The 19,966-nt window shown below is 33.4% G+C and overlaps 1 protein-coding gene across 1 annotated transcript in view; it reads right to left on the reverse strand.

The window, feature by feature from the left end:
* Positions 1–19,702, reverse strand: part of ZFAND3 (zinc finger AN1-type containing 3) — a 204,786-nt gene extending 185,084 nt beyond the window's left edge. The window contains 1 exon segment of the mRNA XM_006926996.3: positions 19,656–19,702. Within this exon segment, the coding sequence (XP_006927058.1) occupies positions 19,656–19,683 (28 nt within the window). The 5' untranslated portion in view covers positions 19,684–19,702.
* Between the last annotated feature and the right edge of the window lie 264 nt (positions 19,703–19,966).

Raw genomic sequence — 19,966 nt, forward strand, 5'->3', positions numbered from 1 at the left:
CTCTTAATGATACTACCCTAAAACATAAGTCTTGATTTAGATGCAAATGTCTCAATGAAATGTATGGACCCACTAAAAAATGTTTTCAAAACTATAAACACACATACGTTTCTCTGAGAGAAGAATCCACAGCTTTCATCAAATTTTCAAAGATCAGTGAATCTAAAGGATAAGCACCACTCTCTAAAATCACTAATGATAATACTATTAATTAAATGATACTCATTACTCAGTTATTCATTTTCCCTCTCTCTCTCACTTGATTTCAAATATCACCCAAATTTGAAATCCTAAAATACCTCCTTTAAGAATCTGTATCACTGGTGTCATCGTAGTGACTGGTGGACACTATCTCTATGACCTCAATCATCTTTTCTTCTTCTTCTTCCCCTCAAAACCTAAACACTTCTCTGTGCTTTTTATATTCACTTCGCTAAGCCAGTGATTCTTAAAATGTGGTCCCCAGACCAGCAGGAGTGGCGATCACCTGGGAATTTGTCAGATATGTAAATCACTCCAGCCTCACTCCACATGCCCACAAAAACACATATGGAGGAGCTTGTAATATGTCTTAAAGGCCTTCCAGGTATATGCTCAAGTTTGAGAACTACAGCCCTATGCACAGTAAGTTTCAACTCTATTAGTTTATTTTTTCTTTCAAATATTTAGTGAACATTAGCTTTGTGCAACGAACCCATCTTAATATGGAAACTTTTCAAAACTTATTTTAGACTTTGCACACATTCCCAAATTCTGAGTTGCCTACAGAACATATACAGTTCCCGTATTACCTCAAAGTGAGTTCCAAACTAAATTCATCAATACTCTCTTCCTATACACACAGGCAGACAACATATAATTTTCTTATTCTACTTACTTGCTAAAAATCTTAGAGTCACGTTTATTTCTTCCTCTTTTTCTACATATGAATCTCAATAAGTACTCGTGGATTATTTTATCCCAACCTAATTTAGACTTATCCCTTGCTCTCCATTCCCATAACCACCTTGATCTGGGCGAGACTTTATCATCGCAAAAGTCTAACAAGTAACTTCCCCCAGAGCTAAGTGGCAGAGCCAGGAAATGAACCCAGAGGCTATTTGACCCCAAAGTTCAAGCTCATTCACTAAATTACACTGCTTTCAAGGGGTGCAAAGAACTGACATTTAATTCTCTACTTAAGATCCTAAATGTCTTATAATAGTTACTGGAACACAGCTGAACTTTTTATTACTTTGGCACTCACAGCCAAAATATCTATTTCACTGATATACCCACGATTCCTTTCCTAAGATCCAACACAGCCTTTCCACTCTGGGGACCTCTATCTCCTTAAAAGCCTCAAGTGATGCATTTCTGCATAGTTCAGTAGGAATGAATGACACACATACCAACAAAGCAAAGACCAATGTAATTTCATAGGACAGCAGAAAGTCCAGGAAAAAGCAACTAATCTTCAATTCATTTGAGATGATCTCTCAGAACAATAAATACTTTAACCTCTCATATTAATTTTGTAAAGATTATCTAGAGAACTTTCACTTCTAGCTAAGATGAAGAGGGACTAGATTAGATTGACCAGCTCACCTGAAACCAAAAAAACACGCAGAATATATTAAACACTTTCCAAGATATTAGATATCAGACACAAAGGACACTGATCCACTTAGATAAAGGAAATTGATAAGGTAGATAAAATACAAGCAATACCTGCAAATTCCCAGAACCGAAGATATAGAGCTTAGAGTCCATGGAGACTAAAGGAGCTAGAGTTTACAAGACATAGTACTGGAGAAGAGAGAACACAGGAGGCTGCAGAGGGTCCCTTTTGAGTATTTAGTTGAGTAATGAACAGCAGCATCGTCTGAGAAAAGAACCTTAAGCTAAGAGCCACCTTAAAGGATTAGAAGACACAGTACCAGGAAAAGTACCTGTTTCTACCAGAGTTGAAAAACTTCATAATTCAGAGTTGAGAATAGCCTTGCTTCAACTATGTGGAATAATTAGCCCTAGATGAAGAACTGCTCCAGAGCAGCCTAACAAATCTTAAAATCAAGACCACAAAAGATCAGACTATTTCCAAGTAACATAAAGTACCCTAGAATAAAGCATAGAAAGGGTTAGTAATACAAAAATATCCAACACCCAACAAGGATAAAATATAATATCTGACATCAATCACAAACTAATGGAGCATGTAAAGAAGCAAGAAAAGTATGACTCAAAATGAGGAGACAAATCAATCAAAACTGATCAAGCACTGACAGATATTAGAACTGGCAGACAAGGACATTAAAACACATGGAATAACTATATTTTATATGACCAAAAAGTTCAGACAGAAGACTAAAAGATATAAAAGACCCAAAATGAACTTCTAGAGATGAAAACTGTAATGTTTGAGATGCAAAATACACTGGACGGGATTAGCAGGATAGGAGAAATTACAAAAAAATAGTGAACGAATCCAAAATAAAAGAGAAAAAAAAAGTATCATTTAGCTATTGGGTAGCTTTAAGTGATCTGCTATATGTACACCTGGAATCTCCAAAAGGGGTGAGTGGTGTGAAAAAATATTTGAAGAAATAATATCCAAAAGGTTTTCATATTTAAAGACGCTTATAAACCCAAAGGTCTAAGAAACTCAATGAACCCCAAGCATAAGAAACAAAAATCACACCAAGATATATCACAATCAAATTATTCAAAACCAGCCATGAAGACAAACATCTTTACAGCAGCCAGAGGGAAAAAAAGACATGTAATATACAAAGGAACTAAAATGAGGACAACAGATTTCTTAACACAAACAATGCGAACAGCAAGACAGTGGATCAACATCTTTAAAATACAAAACAAAACAAAACCTAAAATTCTACACCCAGTGAAAATATCTTCAAAATAAGGACTAAATGAAGACTTTTTCAGTTATCAAAACTGAAAAACCAGTAACCTCTTACAACAAGAAATATTAAAGGACATCCTTCGGACAGAATGAAAATGACACCAGATAGAAATATGGATCTATATAAAGGAATGTCAAAAGCAACAGAAACAGTTATTACACTGGTAAATATATAAGATTTCTTTAAGTCTCTTTAAAAGACAATTGACTATTAACACAAAAATAGTAACAAAGTAGTAAACGTTTTATACAATATGCAAAAGTAAAATGTCTGACAACATATAAAAGGTGGGAAGAAATGAAAGCATGCTGTTTTTAGACTATACATGAAGTAATATTCCTTGAACACAAATTGAGAAGTTTAAAATGTATATGATACACGGTAAAGTAAGCACTAAAATAACAAAATTAAGTCGACAAAGGAAACAATGGAATCACAAAAATGTTCAATTAATCCAAAGGAAAGCAAGTGAAGAAGAACATACAGAATAAGTAGGAAAGAAATATCAAAATGGTATTAATACACAGATTTAAATGTGATAGATTTAAATCTAATCGTACCAATAATCACATTAAATATAAATAGCATAAATGCCCCAATTAAAAAGTATAGACTGCTGGAGTTGATAAAAAATCAAGACCCAAATATATGCTTTCTATAAGAAATGTATTTTAAATATAAAGACACAAATAAGTTATAAAGCAAAGAATGGAAGAAGACATACCATGCTAACACTAAACTAAAAAAAAGCTGGAGTGGCTAAATTAATCTCAAAGTAGATTTCAGAACAAATAATACTACCTAGGATAAAGAAAGTCACTTCATAATGATAAAAGAATCAATTCATAAAGAATACGTAAAAATACTAAACATTTATGCACCTACTAACAGAGCTTCAAAACACATGAAGTAAAATATGATGGAACTATAAGAAAATAAAAGAAAAATCCACATTTATAGTCAAATATTTCAATATCTCTCTCTCAACTGATAGAACGTGTAGGCAAAAAATCAGTAAAGACAAAGTACACAGCACATCATTATCAACCAGCCTGTCAGACAGCCTGTCAATGGAGCCACTAAACAGACAAAGCACACAAACCCTTTGAGATATCAAAAACTTAACCCAACTGACATTTACAGAACACACCACCTAACAACAGCAGAATGCACATTCCTTTCAAGTGCACGCAAAATATTTACCAAGACAGATGATATTTTGGACCATAAAACAAGTATAAAAGGACTGAAATCATACAAAATGTATTTTCTGAATACAACATAATTAAAATAGAACAGAAATATCTCTGAAAAACACCCAGAGAAATAAAAAAAAAAGGGGGGGGGTTGGAAATACCATAGTATACAAAAATGCCCCATAGGTCATAATAATTACATGCCCATAATGATGTAAGTACTGAAGAACTATTTAACCAAAAACTATAAATATACTGGGGTGTGGGGAGGGGACAGGACAGGATGGTAGAAGAAAGCAAACACTTTATGTATCAGAACAAAAAGTTAAAAATGTCGAAAAGCTATAAATCAAATGGTATCTCTGTATATATATATAAATTATAAATATAGAGAGTATAAATTTAAAAGAAATGGCAGAAAGAATTGAAAGTAGCTACTTCTGAGGTATACTAGAAGAAGCAGGGAGGGGCATTTTGTTACATGTAATATTCTGACTAAACGATTGCTTGTAGTACTTTGACAAAATATTTTTCAAAGAGGTTTCACTTACATCATCTCATTTGATTCCTGGTGAAGAAGGTATAATGACCCCCATTTAACAAATGAGTAAACTGATATTCCAGGTTAACTAGCTTGTCCAAAGTCAAAGCCACTACACTTTCTTTGATAATTATATATATGACACTTATCACAGCATCATTTACACAGATAATCAAAGGTGAAAAAATATATTTTCGGTCCTCATTTTTATTTAATTCTGTAAATATTTTTAGTTTTTCCTCCTCTACCGAAGATGACCAGTTTACTGGTTACAAAGAACAAATATTCTTACTTAGCCTCCTATTAATAATGAATTTTTAAAAGAAATATGAAGATTGACTCTTGGTATACGTGGAGAACAAAACTGTACTCAAATTCCAAGATTAAAAATTTCTTTTAATCATTATTTTTAATTGTGGTATAATACAAATAACATCAAAATTTACCATCTCAACCATTTTCAGGTGAGTTCAGTGGCCTTATGTACATTCACACCATCATATAACCAATCGCCACCATCCATCTCCACAACTCCCCTCCCTCCAGCCCCTGCCAACCACCATTCTATTTTCTAACTATGAATTTGACCTCTCTAGGTATCTCATATGAGTGGAACAATATAGTATTTGTCTTCTTGTGACTGGCTTATTTCACTTAATATAATGTCCTAAAGATTCATCCATGCTGTAGCAAAACCTTTTAAACTAGTTTCCAAAACAGTAAAAAAACAACTCCTTGATAATATTGTAAGAAATTAAAGCACCAGTGAATTTAAGAGATAAGAATTTAGTTAAACTTAGGTATATTTCCTTAAGAAAAATTAATATTTCCCTCTCCCTTAACCATGATTAGGGAACAACAGAATAAAAGGAATAAGTCACAGTTTTAAACTATTGAGACAGGGTATCTAGGTACTTCATAATGTACACACAGGGAGTGCAAAACCTTACTTTTTTTTGAAAAATCCAAAAAATTACTTTTCCTCTAAGGTCAGTGCTCTTTTGTGTTGTGCAGCAAAGGTCCATAAGGAAGGCGTTCTGTAAATACAGACTGGGTCTTTGTTTTCTATTATAACGGTGAAGCCACACAAAAGCCGAAAGTACTAACAATGTTAGGTGCTCACAAAATACTGAGTCATAGTAAATATCTTACAAATCAGAAGCGAAATAGCCTCCATTCAGTCATACAGAGCTCAAGCAGGAAATACATGAAACCTGACCTTTACAATATACTTTGAAAAGGTTCCCCTGGTTGCAGTTTAGAAAAAAAAGAAGCAGCAGCTTGTTGTGTGCCATTACCTCTCCCTTCATTCTCTCACTCTGAATTTCTGCCCTAAATATCATGCATTTATTTCCATCTAACTCACACAGAGGTCTCAGACAGCCTGTCAATGGAGCCACTAAACAGACAAAGCACACAAACCCTTTGAGATATCAAAAACACCACTGATATTAGGGTATAACTGGGTTTTTGAATTTTGACTTATGATGCAACTAGAGTCACCCACAGAATTTCAACAAGCAGTGATAACCAGAAGTGCCTCAAGTGTCTAGGTGTCTGACAAGAACTTAAGCATGAGTTGTGCTTTTTTGTAGGCTCAGAATATTAACATCTAAAAGAAAAAATATTTGCCTAAAACGAAATCCGGTATTTTACGACAACTATATAAAAAGTATTTTAGGCAAGACATTCATTTTTGTTTTATTACGACTGAACCATTTGGCATGTCCAAAATTAAGTGATTACCACCGCTAACTAAAATAAGACAGTCAATAACATTCCAATGCAAAATATCAAACTGTCTAAAATTATCTACATTTAGGACATTTTAGTGATTCCTTAATTGCTATATGGGATAAAATCTCATATAGCAATTAGTTTTAATTAGAAAAAAGCTTTAATATAAAAAACACTTGCCATTTTTCTAGGTAATATGTAGTTGTTCCCAATCTCTCAAAAGACAAAATACTAAGTAGTCAGCACTGCCATTACCTAAGTTTTAAATTGCTGCATAAACTATGGTTAGCACCATCTCTATGACACCCACTGTAGGTCAAAAAATAAGACCTCAGCCATCCAGAAAGAAAAGAAATATACTGCTTTTGACTTCCTTTTCAAAGAAGGCAAATTTTGTCCTGAGAAATGCATACAAAGTATTTTCTATTTTTTCCTCTTTTTTAAGCTCCTCCTTTGGCTGAGCCTTTTAAGAATTTTGAAAGGAGAATTTTGTCTGGTTTGTGATATGTTATAAAACCAGACTACTTGATAGAAGGACACCATAAAAAAGGTCCATTCTCAGAGAGTATATATTTTAGGACAAGGGTACCCAATCCCCAGGCTGTAGACCAGCACCATCCAGTGGCCTGAAAGGAACTGGGTCACACAGCAGGAAGTGAGTGGTGGGCAAGCAAGGGAAGCTTCATCAGTATTTGCAGCCACTCCTCAGCGCTAGCATCACTGCCTCAGCTCCACCTCAGAGCATCCAGCATTAGATTCTCATAGGAGCACCAGTCACTGGTGCCAAAAAGGTTGGAGACAACTGTCTTAAGACATGAAACGTTTCGTCTTGGGTTGGAAACAAAACAACTTTAATATAACAAACACTTCTGTCAAGTTCAAGGGGATTTCTCCTAAGCACTAATGATGTAGAAAACATTTTTTAACACATTTTAGTGATTCCTTAATTGCTATACAGGATAAAATCTCATATAATGCAAACCTCATATTTAAGAAAATTTTTAAGATTAAAAAAACTGTAATCAATATATTTTAAGTTGTCAACTATACCACCTCTACTGAACAATAAATAAACTTAAGTAATTTTGCAAAAAAATATATATATATCAGAAAATGAATTAACATACAGTAAACATAAAAACTCATATAATCACTTAGAAAAGTATCCACAAATAAAAGTGTGTTGGCCACTATGTCATAGATTTCTTTTTGTCCTATCTTCAAGATTACTAACAGCATATTTACATTGGAAGAAGAAAGGAAGCTGAGGTTGAAAGAAACACATAAAAGATAAGAAAACCAGCTGCTTTACCCCCATCACCTCAGTTTACTTTGAAACTCACCAATTCAGTAGAGATTTGGAATAAGTATCCGTGTTTTGGACAGGAAAAGCTTTCATATTCCTTCCAACAAAATATTCTGTGATCAACATTTCCTAATATCACATGATTAATGGGATTCAACACTTCTAGACTTCCTAAAAACAGGTTACAAACTTTCATGATGTACACTGAGTATCTGAATGGGCATAGAAGAAATGAACAACCTTGCTTTCAGTTGCCATTAAAAGTCTAGGACCTATAATAAAAGAATTTTTGAGAGAGATTTTTCCTGACATTAACTTGTGCTCCAAGCATGGAGATTAACAGCTACTGGATCTTAAACCATATGAGTCAAAGAAAATACCATTATCACTTTATGCAAAGCTAGCAAGTTCAATGACTTCTGAAGATGCTGAATATTTCTAAATTATCTGCCCTGGCCTGTTAGTTCAGCTACAGATTAGAAGAGTGTTAAAGAAAAGGTGGCAGCAGATTTAAGCCTTAGTTATCTTTACTAAGAAAGCTGTTCAAACTTAAAATACTATCAACATGAGTGTTAATCTTCAAAAATGGATTATGGGGCATTTATTGATATTGTCATAATGACTGTCTCCTCAAACCATCAGTAGGGCTTATAAACTTTCACAGTACAGTGTTAGAAATGTATAAATTTCATTTACTCCAATTAAACTAGCTTCCTCTAGTACAGGGCTCATTTTTCCAGAAACAATTTTTTTCAATAGGGTACACCTATATACTTTTTCATTGAATTGTTCCATACGAATGTATTCCTCTTGTTCTCGCTTGCTTGCACAGGTTAATAAATGCTGAAATGTCTAATTTTAAGTATACGGAAAACAGAAAAAACACAATTTCATGCTTTCCTTGCACCAACGCTGAATTCTAAAGTTTATCTGGTACATCAGCTAAAAAAAAAAAAAAAAGAACTCTATTAATTTGTAGTATAGATACAAATACAATACTGGAGCCAACTTATGAGTGGTCTCCCTATGGAGTACAGCAGTAAACTGTCAGCCTATGAAGATCTATCAAAGACATCTATCTGTCCTTCAAATGTTTGATGAAACTACTGCTAAATTTACAGTCTTAAGTCACTGATGGCTCAAAATTCTATTATCATCATCTGAAAATAACATCCACACACTATGGCAAAATCTTATATTCTCCCTCATAATTTTCAAGTATCTTTTGAGAGTTCTCTATTACATTGAAAACTTGGCTTGATATATTAAAAAATAAAGATGCTAACAGAGCTATGGTTTTAAATATTCTCACATTCCTAACGATGAATAGTTCAAAATTCAGAAACTGCAGTAGTCATTGGTTAAATAGTCAGGAATTTAGAGAATTTCGCTAACACATGCCTCAGTCCTGAAGAAAAATGGTGAGTCTGAAATGAAATTTTTAAATTTATTTAATCCATGAGGAAATTTACAAAACCATGTTTTATGGAGGTAAATCTTTCCTCCTTCCCCTGCAAAGTGCTGATCTTTAGTAATGGTTCTTCTTCATGAGTCAAAGAGTTAAAACGATCTCTTTTACTTCCAAATGAGTGTCAGTACCACTCAGAGGTGCCATGTTTTATTTAAAACATACTCTTTCTCAGTAACCGCTTTGTTCTAATTGGCAAAGCAAAGCCAGGTCTCTAAAGCACATAGCTCGTTACATTCAGTTTGGATTACAAAAACACACCATGAAACAAACTGCTTCGAAATGTACAAATTAACAGCACAGGAGCATGGGACAGGGAGGTGGAATTAGATTGTAATATGGAACAAAATCCACAGGGAGGCTAGGGAACAAATCACTAGTGTCTCTATAAACTATACAAGGTTTCCAAATGAGCAAATACACAAGGCAGAGGATAGGCTTTTCCATAACTCAACTAGATGCTCCCTGGTGGTCCAGCAGTTAGGATTCGGTGCTCTCCCATAACTCAACCAAATTGCTAAATATGGATACAGCAAAAGGAGAATTTTTTACAGCCCTATTATGCACACATGTATGAAAGAATGGGAATACCAACAAGAAGGTTTAACAAATGAAGCCTGCAGGTTGCACTGTCTAAATCTAAATATGAAACTCATCTTTGCCTTCACACCAACAATGTGCAAACAGCCCTGCAATTGCCTCCAAATATTTTTAAAAAAATCTTCTGAGAAGCTGAACACAGGAGACTAAATTAGAAATGGTGCCTCAGTACACAGTACAGAGAGCAAGGTTAATGATCTAAAAGTTATATGAATAAGAACAAATAAAAGTTAAAAAATGAAAATCTCATCACCAAAATAGAAAATTTATTAGACAAATGCATCACACGTGCAAACCTTTCCAAAATAGCTACGCTATGAAGCTTCCAGCACTGTTTCTCTGATTTTCCCTGGATATCTAAACTGCAACTGAACTGAAAGAAAAGGGAAAAGTGTATACTCCTAATCGACACATAAATACAAAATAATGCTGCTGCTACATTCATGCAGGGTTTTTATAGTACAATCCCATCTAAACCTACTACCTTCACTCCTAATAATATCGGACAGTGGGAAAAATTTTAAATTGGAGTCTAAACACCTAAGGTCAATCTCAGTTCTCTGCTTTAAAATTTATTTACTCTTGAGAACATTATTCAATCCATTTGAGCCAGTTTCCTTATCTGTAATGGAGATATAAAACTGTCCAAGTTGTGAGGATCAAATGAGATAATACTGTACAAAGTGGCTTTATAATATAAAAGAGCTTCAAAAATATTAACTATTATTAAAATTATTTCACCTCAGGATTCTATAGATATAATTGTCTGTGCCCATCCTCCAACTTATTTAAAAAATGGTAATTCTTGTTCCACTTCTATTTATACCCTTGTTAATTTCTTCTGAACCAGAAGTCTTAAGTTAAAGTGTTTTTTTCCTTCTCTACATCCAAAATTTAGTCTAAATGTAAATTAAGAAATTTAAAACGCACCCTTACTAATAATTACGATTGTTAACATAGTTATAGCTCTGCTTTACACACTAAAAACCAGCTAAGCAGTGGGACTTATAACTGATATAAAATTTGTATATTAAAGATCACATTTGTTATATATTAATGGCCTAAAAATAACACCGTATCATTTTGCCCACCATTTTCTACTGTGACTAAGAATTAAATGCAAGGGGGTTATAATCAGGAGAAGTGTCAAAAAGCAACCTCATCATAATGCTTTAATTCAAGTGCAAAGGAAACAGCCAGAACAAGAATTACTCTAAGTATCTGTATTATGGTAGAGTCAAGACCACTGAAGTACATAAAAAGTCTCATGGTGCTTTCCTGAGTTTGATAGTTACCCATATTCCTGCCAAGCCTAAAGGAAAGCCCATAAACCTATCTAATCACTCCAATTTAGCTTGCATTAGTCTGCTGAGAACATGAACCATAAGAAATATTAACTCATATCACTTTTCATGTCATAGAGGGTTGCCTTATTACATGAAAAAGGGCCAACTACATCTAACCCAAGCAGACTTCAGAACTAGGGTTCTCCAAACTTCTTTGATAGAATGCAACATCAGCATAAACTTTGAGCACACACCTCTTACATTTCTATTTGTTCTAAAAGTAATTATAAACTCCTGCAATGAATTGAAAGGTATAACCCATCCTTACTGCCCCTTCCCCCCAAAAATATCCACCAGATATCTGTGAATGTAATCTTATTTGGTAAAAGAATCTTTGCAAATGTAATTAAAAATTTCAAGATAAGATTGTCCTACATAAGGGTGGGCCCTAAATCCAATGACACTTGTTCTTAGAAAAGATAGAGAATGAAAGACAGAAAACAGAGGAGAATTCCATGTAAAGATGACCACAGAGACTGGAGTAATGTGTCTACAAGCCAAGGAATGCCAAGGAGAAGCATGGAATGGATTTTCTTTCAGAGCCTCCAGTATAAAGGAACCTTGCTTGCTGACACCTTGATGATGTTGAAATTGTGGTATAAAACCGACACCTAGATTTAGGACTTCTGGCCTCCAGAAATGTGAGAGAATAAACTGGTGTTTCAGCCACCAAATTTGTGGCAATTTATTATGGCAACTCTAGGAAACTAATACTAATAACATTATATACATTATAAAAGTTATTATGGAAATTATTATAAAAATTAACAATACATAAACAATGATAAAAATAAATATAAGTAGAAATTCTAACATTTTCTCTCTATGCCTCAATGGATAATCCTGTGCACAATTTAGAGACCACAGCTTTAGACCAACATGTGGGGCAGAAATAAAGCCAAATGTTGAGTTAAACTATCTTAAAAGATCCAATGACTATTAAAAATTTCTTCCATTTCACCTAAAATTCTGACACAAGGTCACAATTTTTCTACTTACAGCCTAAAGAAGCTATCTTTCTGCTACTGAGAACACTGAGCATTTTGTTTCCCATTAGAAATGCAACAATTATTTCTGACATAATTTCCATAACATCATCATCTTCAACACCCTTATTCATTTATCTTAACTAGCATTAACACTTAGCTACACAATTTAAGAATGCTTATTAATAGGACGGCAAACTACTATAGACTAAAAGGTCAGAAAAGACTGCCAGAGTTCAGGTTTGCTAATTAGTTAAGGGCCTGCTGCCCTTGTACTGCTTTCATTTGAGAACAAGTAAGCTATCCCCCAACGAATACAGTTCCTAATACAGGAAGTCTTAACATATTCAAATCAAACGTTGCGAGAGAGAACGCGCGCGCGAGCAAACACACATGATGTTGAAATTGTGGTATAAAACTCGTACTTGAAAAGAACTTACATGTCCATCAACAGGGGACTAGATAAATTGGGGCATAGTATAATGAGGGTGACCAATAATTCATCAACCTACCTGAGACACACTGAAGAATACAAAAGGATGTTATTAATTTCACTGGTACAAAAAGCATAAACTGAGACTGTTCCAGGTAAATCAAGACTTTAATTATAATAGAAAATTATAAGTTAATATGAACTAGAGCAACATATGTCGAAATGACTGGTTTCTAAAAGCATCGTTAAAAAATAATGCAAGTTGTGGAATGAAGAGTGCAACATACCACTCAGACATTTTTAAAACTGAATCATATATTGTTTATATAAATGTCATTCATAATAAAAAGTATAAATACAAGTATAAGAAAGATAATGGTTGTCTCTGGGGTGAAAGGAAGATGATGGGGTAAAAGAAAACTATGAGATTTTAGTTCCATGTTAAAATACGTTATAAAGAAAAAAATGTTAGTATTTATTAATTCTGGGTTGGCTTGTGGATGTTTACTATATTAATCTCTGTAATATTCTGATTTTTCAGACACCCACAGCTGACATATACCCACCAATGAACACATAATGATAGAGATAATCGGATGAGCTGAACTATCTCAAGAAATACATAACCAATGTTGTGTTATACCTAAGAAATCTTTCTTGGACTTTCAGCTTTAAAGAAATCAGAGTCTACAACAGGAATCAAGTCAACAGAACTATAAAGATAGAAATAACCTATCCAAATGCTTCATTTTAAGAGCAGCAGCCGCTTTTTTCTGGGAAAAGGTGATTTGAAAAATCAAGGTATGACCAAAATACTGATTCTACTATCCTGCCCAAACCTTACCATGCTATGAAATAACTAATTGGAGTATTCTTATACTATTTTCTTGATGGAGACAAGGTTCCCACAATTTCTAAAAGGAAACATATAACAAGTACTTAAAATTTTCAGATTCACTGCTGCTCTTACTACAGATCCTCAAAACTCAGCTGTAACTTCTAAGGGAATAAAAGCAGAAAAGAGATTAGAGTGTAACTCAAAACAGTAAGGAAGGGCTGCAGGTTCATGAGAAAATGTTTTAACTTACTTGCTATGAAATGGGAATTTGTTACTTTGTTCTGGAAGTTATCATAAAACTCAAGTCACCTTGAAGAAAAATGTTTGTATACTGGTTTACACCATTCTAGCCTATACTCGGCATTACTGTATTACTTACCTTAGATGTCGACATTTAGATTCCCTAAGCTGAAAGCTACAGCCAACTTTACTTTGCTCATTCCAGAAAGAAACTAATTAGTTCTGGAGTCTGTCAGACTTAAGTACAACGCACTTTTTAAATTTTTATAATTTTTACAATTACATTAATAGTAAAGTCTAAACATGGAAACAAAATCACATTTAATTAAAATATTCCTATTCTGAGATTACCGAAATTAAATTTTTCATGTACCTTCTTCCAGCTTTATCCCATGTATGTGTAGTCTAATTACAGGATACTTTGTAGTTATCTGAATCAGCATGAAATTAACCAGTATGTCATTTTTAAAAGGGGGTAAAAAAATCCCAAACTAATGGCATATTAAGAGCATAAATTATGGAATTCTATTATTCAATTAACATTTTAAATTTAGGTAGAAAATCTGACAGCAATGAACAAGCTTGATAATTTTCAGACTGGATACAAAATATGCAGCAATGGATAAAATAAAATCATGCATTAATACAATTTCAATCCCTTATAGCCTCCCCTTGAAGTCCATTTTGAATTTAAAACATGAAATAATGACAATGAAATTACTATACAAAATAGTTTTCTCCCAGCTGACAAAGGCTAGTAACAGAAATATACTAATTATATTTTCTCCACTGTTAAATATCAGAACCCAGCATCTAATGTTATTCATTTGACTAGGTACTTGAAAGCAGATTCCTAGAAAACTAAATACACAGTTAGCCATAAAGTCATACCAGATATGCTTCCTATATGAATGTATAATTTTCTTTCTCTATTGCAATATTCTTCACTAATAATGAGGCACAAGAAATAACCATGAAATAAATGTAAACTTGCTTAACTATCTTCCCACAAAGAAATACATATTTGAAAATTTACATTGAAACTGATTTTCAGAAAATTAAATGTCACCATTAGCTTATAATTTCATAGATATTTTATATGAATTTTCAATGAATCTTCAACTGACAAGAGATTCCCTTACACTTTAGTTCTTTTAGTCTTGCCTCTTTCTATAAATCAACATAGCTTTAAAAGTATTTTTTATAGAAATTATTCTGTAAAAAGTGAGGGAAAAAAGCTTTTTGTACTGTGAATAAATCCAATTTTATGTGAATCATGGAATAGCACGTTTCTTAAAAGTTAGTCTTAAATGGAACAGTATGTTCAAACCAAGTCTACGGTTTAAAAGAAATTGCTTACTTAGATTTCTCAATGAAGTACCTTTGTCATAGTTTATAAATAATAAGATATTTTAGTGTTAGTTTTTCAAAGAAATTACTGAAAGTTATTAAAAATTAAATACATATAGATGTCTAAAGTCCAAAGGACCAAGTGGTTCTTTTTATACTGAGCACATGTTAAGTTTCTCTTCTGATAATGTCATCAGTGCTACTCAAAGAAATCTTCCATTTCTTGAGACATATCTTCAGGCCAACTCCCTTATAAAGAATAAAGTGGTCTAGAGATTACAGCTACTCTTCCTAGTCACCACACTTCTCGGTCCCCTACAGCAAGTCTTTCTAAGGGTAGTAGGAAATAACACCACATTGCTAAAAAAGTTACTTCAGACAGTTCTTTAAAAATTTCTGCCTTGGTTTCTTCCCTACTTGGGATCATCTTGTTTGGTGTTTCTGTCATCCATACTTTCATTTAGCAAAACCATCCTGTGAAAAGTACTGTTTTAATGATAGCTGGGCTTCAATACGGTAGTACAGAAGGTCACTGTGAATTAGGTACTCAATGTCTCTAAATATCATAAGACCAGTTAGTTATCTAAAACTCACAAATTCATAAAGTGTGGTGGAATACAAACAGAAAATAATAACATAGGCAATATCATTTCTACCTTTGTAAGAGACAGGACTACCCTTTAGAGATGTTGTGTTTGACTTTTCATGTATATTTTAACACAGCAATAGGCAATTAGTTCAATAGGTTTTAGTTCATGCTTTCACACAGAAAATCCTGTTAGCAAAACTAGTCAAGAGTTCAGAAACAACAAAGGTCACGAGAAATCAAATGGTTAACACTTTGCCTAAAGACCAAAAGAAAATATGCCTTATTTTACAAAGAAAATTTGAGATCCCAAATAACTAAATGATTTTCCAGTGAATTTTTGCAATCTGATGGTTTTCAAACTTTTTAAACCATACCTAAGTAATATACCAGTAACATACATTTATATTACACAACCTATTACACATTATTTTCATTTATTTAAGTAATGCAAAGGTTTCACAAAACAATACCCTTAAAATTTGGGACACATTCTGATTATTTTTACTTAAATTTTTTAAAATGCTGATCAAGACCCATTAAACTGATTTCTTTACCCACTAATATATCACAACATCCACAGTTTGAAAAACTGCATTAGAAAGTAGAGTTTCAACCATAACACAGTATCATGTTATGAAATTTTGTTGCTTTCTATTATAGATATTTACTGATTCTTTTAGTAAAGACACACACAACAATATAAAAATATTAAAAGAAAAGGACAGCATAACAGGTAGAACATTATCAAGGAGATAAAATGCCAAAACTAGATAAAAAAAAAATATTCTGATAGCTTTAAAAATCAGAAAATCTGCAAGATCAATTGATAAACTTATGTTTAAGAGTATTTAAATACCATCGCTTTCAATAGTTCAGACATTCCAAAAGTTAAAATAAACTGCATACCTGTCAAGCAACTCCTTTCTTTAGCGATAATATAAAAATAATTAACATTCTTTATTGGGAAGGATGATATATCAACTCAAAGATGGAAGAATCCTTACCCAAACACTATAGGTGCTCACAGAATAGTCTCAGTCTTGAGAGAGAGAGATACCCAAATTTCTAAACAAATGTATAGAACTGTGATTTGAGGAAGGAAAATACAGAACATACGAAAGGAAGATTGAAGGGGAAGGTAAAAAAACAGCAAACACAGGCATTTTTTAAAAAATCATAAGTAAATCTTTCCTGTTTTCTTAAAAAAAAAAAAAATTAAATAACCTTAGAAAAAGAGAATTCAGAAGAGCATTTTAAATCTATTGTACCTCAAATCATTACACTAGAATCAAACATTTCTTGGTGCTTCCCCAAAAAACTTTCTTTATATGTTCTGGTGATCGTGGCATAGAAAATCTTGGATGACAGGGTTTTCAGGTCAAAGGCCCTTTAAGACTAAGAAAAGCATATTACACATTTGTGCAAAAATAACTCCAAATGGTCTTAAACTTCAGCCAAGCCAAATCAGAGTTGTCAAAAAATAAAAGTAAAAATAATACCCTCCCATTTCAAAAAGAAAAGCCTTCAGGATAGCAAATTCAGCCAGTTTGGACACCCTTCTGTATACATGCCAATGGCTGATGCAGACATTTCTTATTCTAACAATACAGAGAAACACTATTATTTGATACATAATTTATCAGCAACTAACATTTCAATGGTTTTTTAGTAACTCTCACTTTCCAGATACTCATTTCGTTCCCTTCCTCTGACCTCAAACAGCCCAGAAATCTTTTTATTTTGTTTTTTTAAAAAGGGAAAAATATCTAAGTGATGGTAGTTATCAAAGGTGTGTGCTCATCATTTGGTAGAATATTTCTTCAGAAGTTATCAAAATGAACTTTAAACTAGCATTAACAGTTCCTAACCTAGTACCCTACTCTCTCAATAAGACTTTAAATGTACTTTTACTCATTTCATTCAATTTTATGTAAACAAATTATAACAAACTTACTTTTCACCACATAGATTTACTTTGAAAAGGTATCCCGAAAAATCTCTAAATAACCTAATGGTACACAATAGCGATTTTTAGTGATTCTTCTACCTTCTAAAAGTACACTGTACACTTTACAATATACTTTGAGTATTTAAAATCACAGTGGCCTTGGACAAAATAAAAATAATCTTCATGTTGTCTTGCACATCTCCTGCCTCTGCTGCAATAATGCATTTCTAACCTCTATATTTATACAGAAACAAAATCCACAAATATATCTTTAAAGTTCAATGACCTTTTATCTTTTGAATATCAAAAAGAACACCAAATGATTCAGCAAGCAGGATATTACTAGTCGTTCCTTTCAAATGATGTTGGGGAAATTGGGAATGCGGGGGTAAAGATAAAGAGGAAAGGAAGAGATAATGTGTTTTCTTTACATGCTTAAAAATATCATCTTAATGTTTTTAAAGCAAAAATGGTGAAGTTATGTAGAGAGTAATAAACACAAATCACTAGAGACAATAAATAACTATAACCACAGAAAATAAAACTGCAACAGTCCAAAGAAACACCAAGACATGGTCAAACTGTCCTCATTGGTATTTTTTTAAATTTTATATTTAGTTAGGAACATGAGAGTTCTTTTTGAGTGTTTGATGTGAGCTACCCTACTCAAAGGTGCCTGGTCTTCCCCCAAAGCCACACTTTACTGAAGTATAAGGAGGAGCTAGTTCTACATGGAGACAGTCAATCTAATATACATTTTGTCTCACTGCTACTTTCACCTTTACTTTATACTCTCATCAGTGAGGAAGCTTTTCTTCATTTAACTGTACACATGCAGAGTAAGAAGCAGAAAACATTCAACATGGCAGAGATACTGCAGAAAGATGGATAAAAACCAAACTTACCAATATTTTTTCCTTTTAAAGACCCAAAGTATTTGACAAATTCTAAACTTTTAATATATACAAACTATTAGCTTCTGCAGTCTTCTCTACTCCTTCCCAATTATCCCTTGGTTTAGGCATAAATGTAAAGGTATAAAAAGCTTATACTATGATTATTTCCCTACTCAAATAGCATAATGAACAGAAGATGAAAACTGACAAAGATTCTCTCTGACCAAATTCTAGTCAGGCTCCTCTGAGCCCTCTTCTCAACTTTGGTCTCCTCCTTGGCCTATAAAAACTAGACTCTTAACACAATGATTTCGTCCACTCATTAAAAGATTTAAACAAACACTAACAGTTTCTAAAAGCTCAAGGCCCCAACCCTAGGTTGATTCTAGCCCCTTTTAAAATGTCTGCCTAGGAAAGCTTAAAACAGCCAAAAGAATTTAAGGTTTGTTGTAGACAACACCTGACTACTAGCCCCTGAGCACCCTATCTTAGAGCATTTACTAAAAAGAGTTTACTACTGTGAATCCTTCCTCTGTCCCTATATGTATCTCTTACAATTCAGGACTTTTTTTTTCCCTCAAGGGCATGAAAGCCATTCCTTAAAAATGTAATCATCAGGAAGGATAGGACCTCAGTCTCTGTAAGAGGACAAAACCTAACCTCCATGGTTGTCAGCTAAAATATATGGCCAGTCTTATCATCATTTACATTGACCAACCCTTTGTAATTTTTCACTTCCCTGACTCCATTGAGCTCCATTGAGCCAAGAGAGCAACCCCTGCCTACTTCTCCACTTTCCCTTTAAAATGTCCAGTCATTGCACAAATCAAAGTTGAGTTCAGTTCACACTGGACCCTTTTCCCTATTGTAGCAGTACATTACTGTTTAAAATCCGTCCTTACCTCTGTGGTGTCTGTTTATCTTAGACAAAAATGAAGTAATAAAAAAAGGAACATTAAACATACTTCAATCAGTAAAGACTTAGCTATTTTATGTAAGATCATTCAGATATAAAATTCTTTCAAACAAAACAAAACAAAAGACCTAAGGTTTCAACTTCATGAAGGAGTCATAATTCAAGGAGTCAACCAATCAGCATTTGGGGGCTGGAAAGGGCCCCTGACAAATCAAACCCAAGCCCTTTATTTACAAAGAAACAAAACCCCATGCATAAACCCAAAGGAGGACCAAATGATTGAGATAGTCTTAAAAACCACTAACAGAAAAGAAACAAAAGTAAGTAAAAAATATAAAAAATCCTTTTTCTGCACTTACCAGCAAAGCATTTGGAACAGAGGTTCATAGTCTTGCTGGACCTGGGGCAAAAAAAAAAAGAAAAAAAGAAAGAAGAGCTAAAAATTCAGTATACTCTAGTTAAAACATAAAGATGTTTGAAAGGTAGGCAAAGAATTTCCAGGACAGGCAACTGAACTAATAAACTAATTGTTAAGTCTCTAACCAGCCACCCCTCCCCCACAACAAAACAAAAACAAAACATAATACTGTTATCTGTTGAGTTATTCGATACATTATTTTTTGTGATTAACAGCTTAAGAAGATAACATGCAAGTCAATTTATCCCACGT

This window comes from Pteropus alecto, unplaced genomic scaffold (assembly GCF_000325575.1).
Source record: "Pteropus alecto unplaced genomic scaffold, ASM32557v1 scaffold202, whole genome shotgun sequence".
NCBI classification, from domain to species: domain Eukaryota; kingdom Metazoa; phylum Chordata; class Mammalia; order Chiroptera; family Pteropodidae; genus Pteropus; species Pteropus alecto.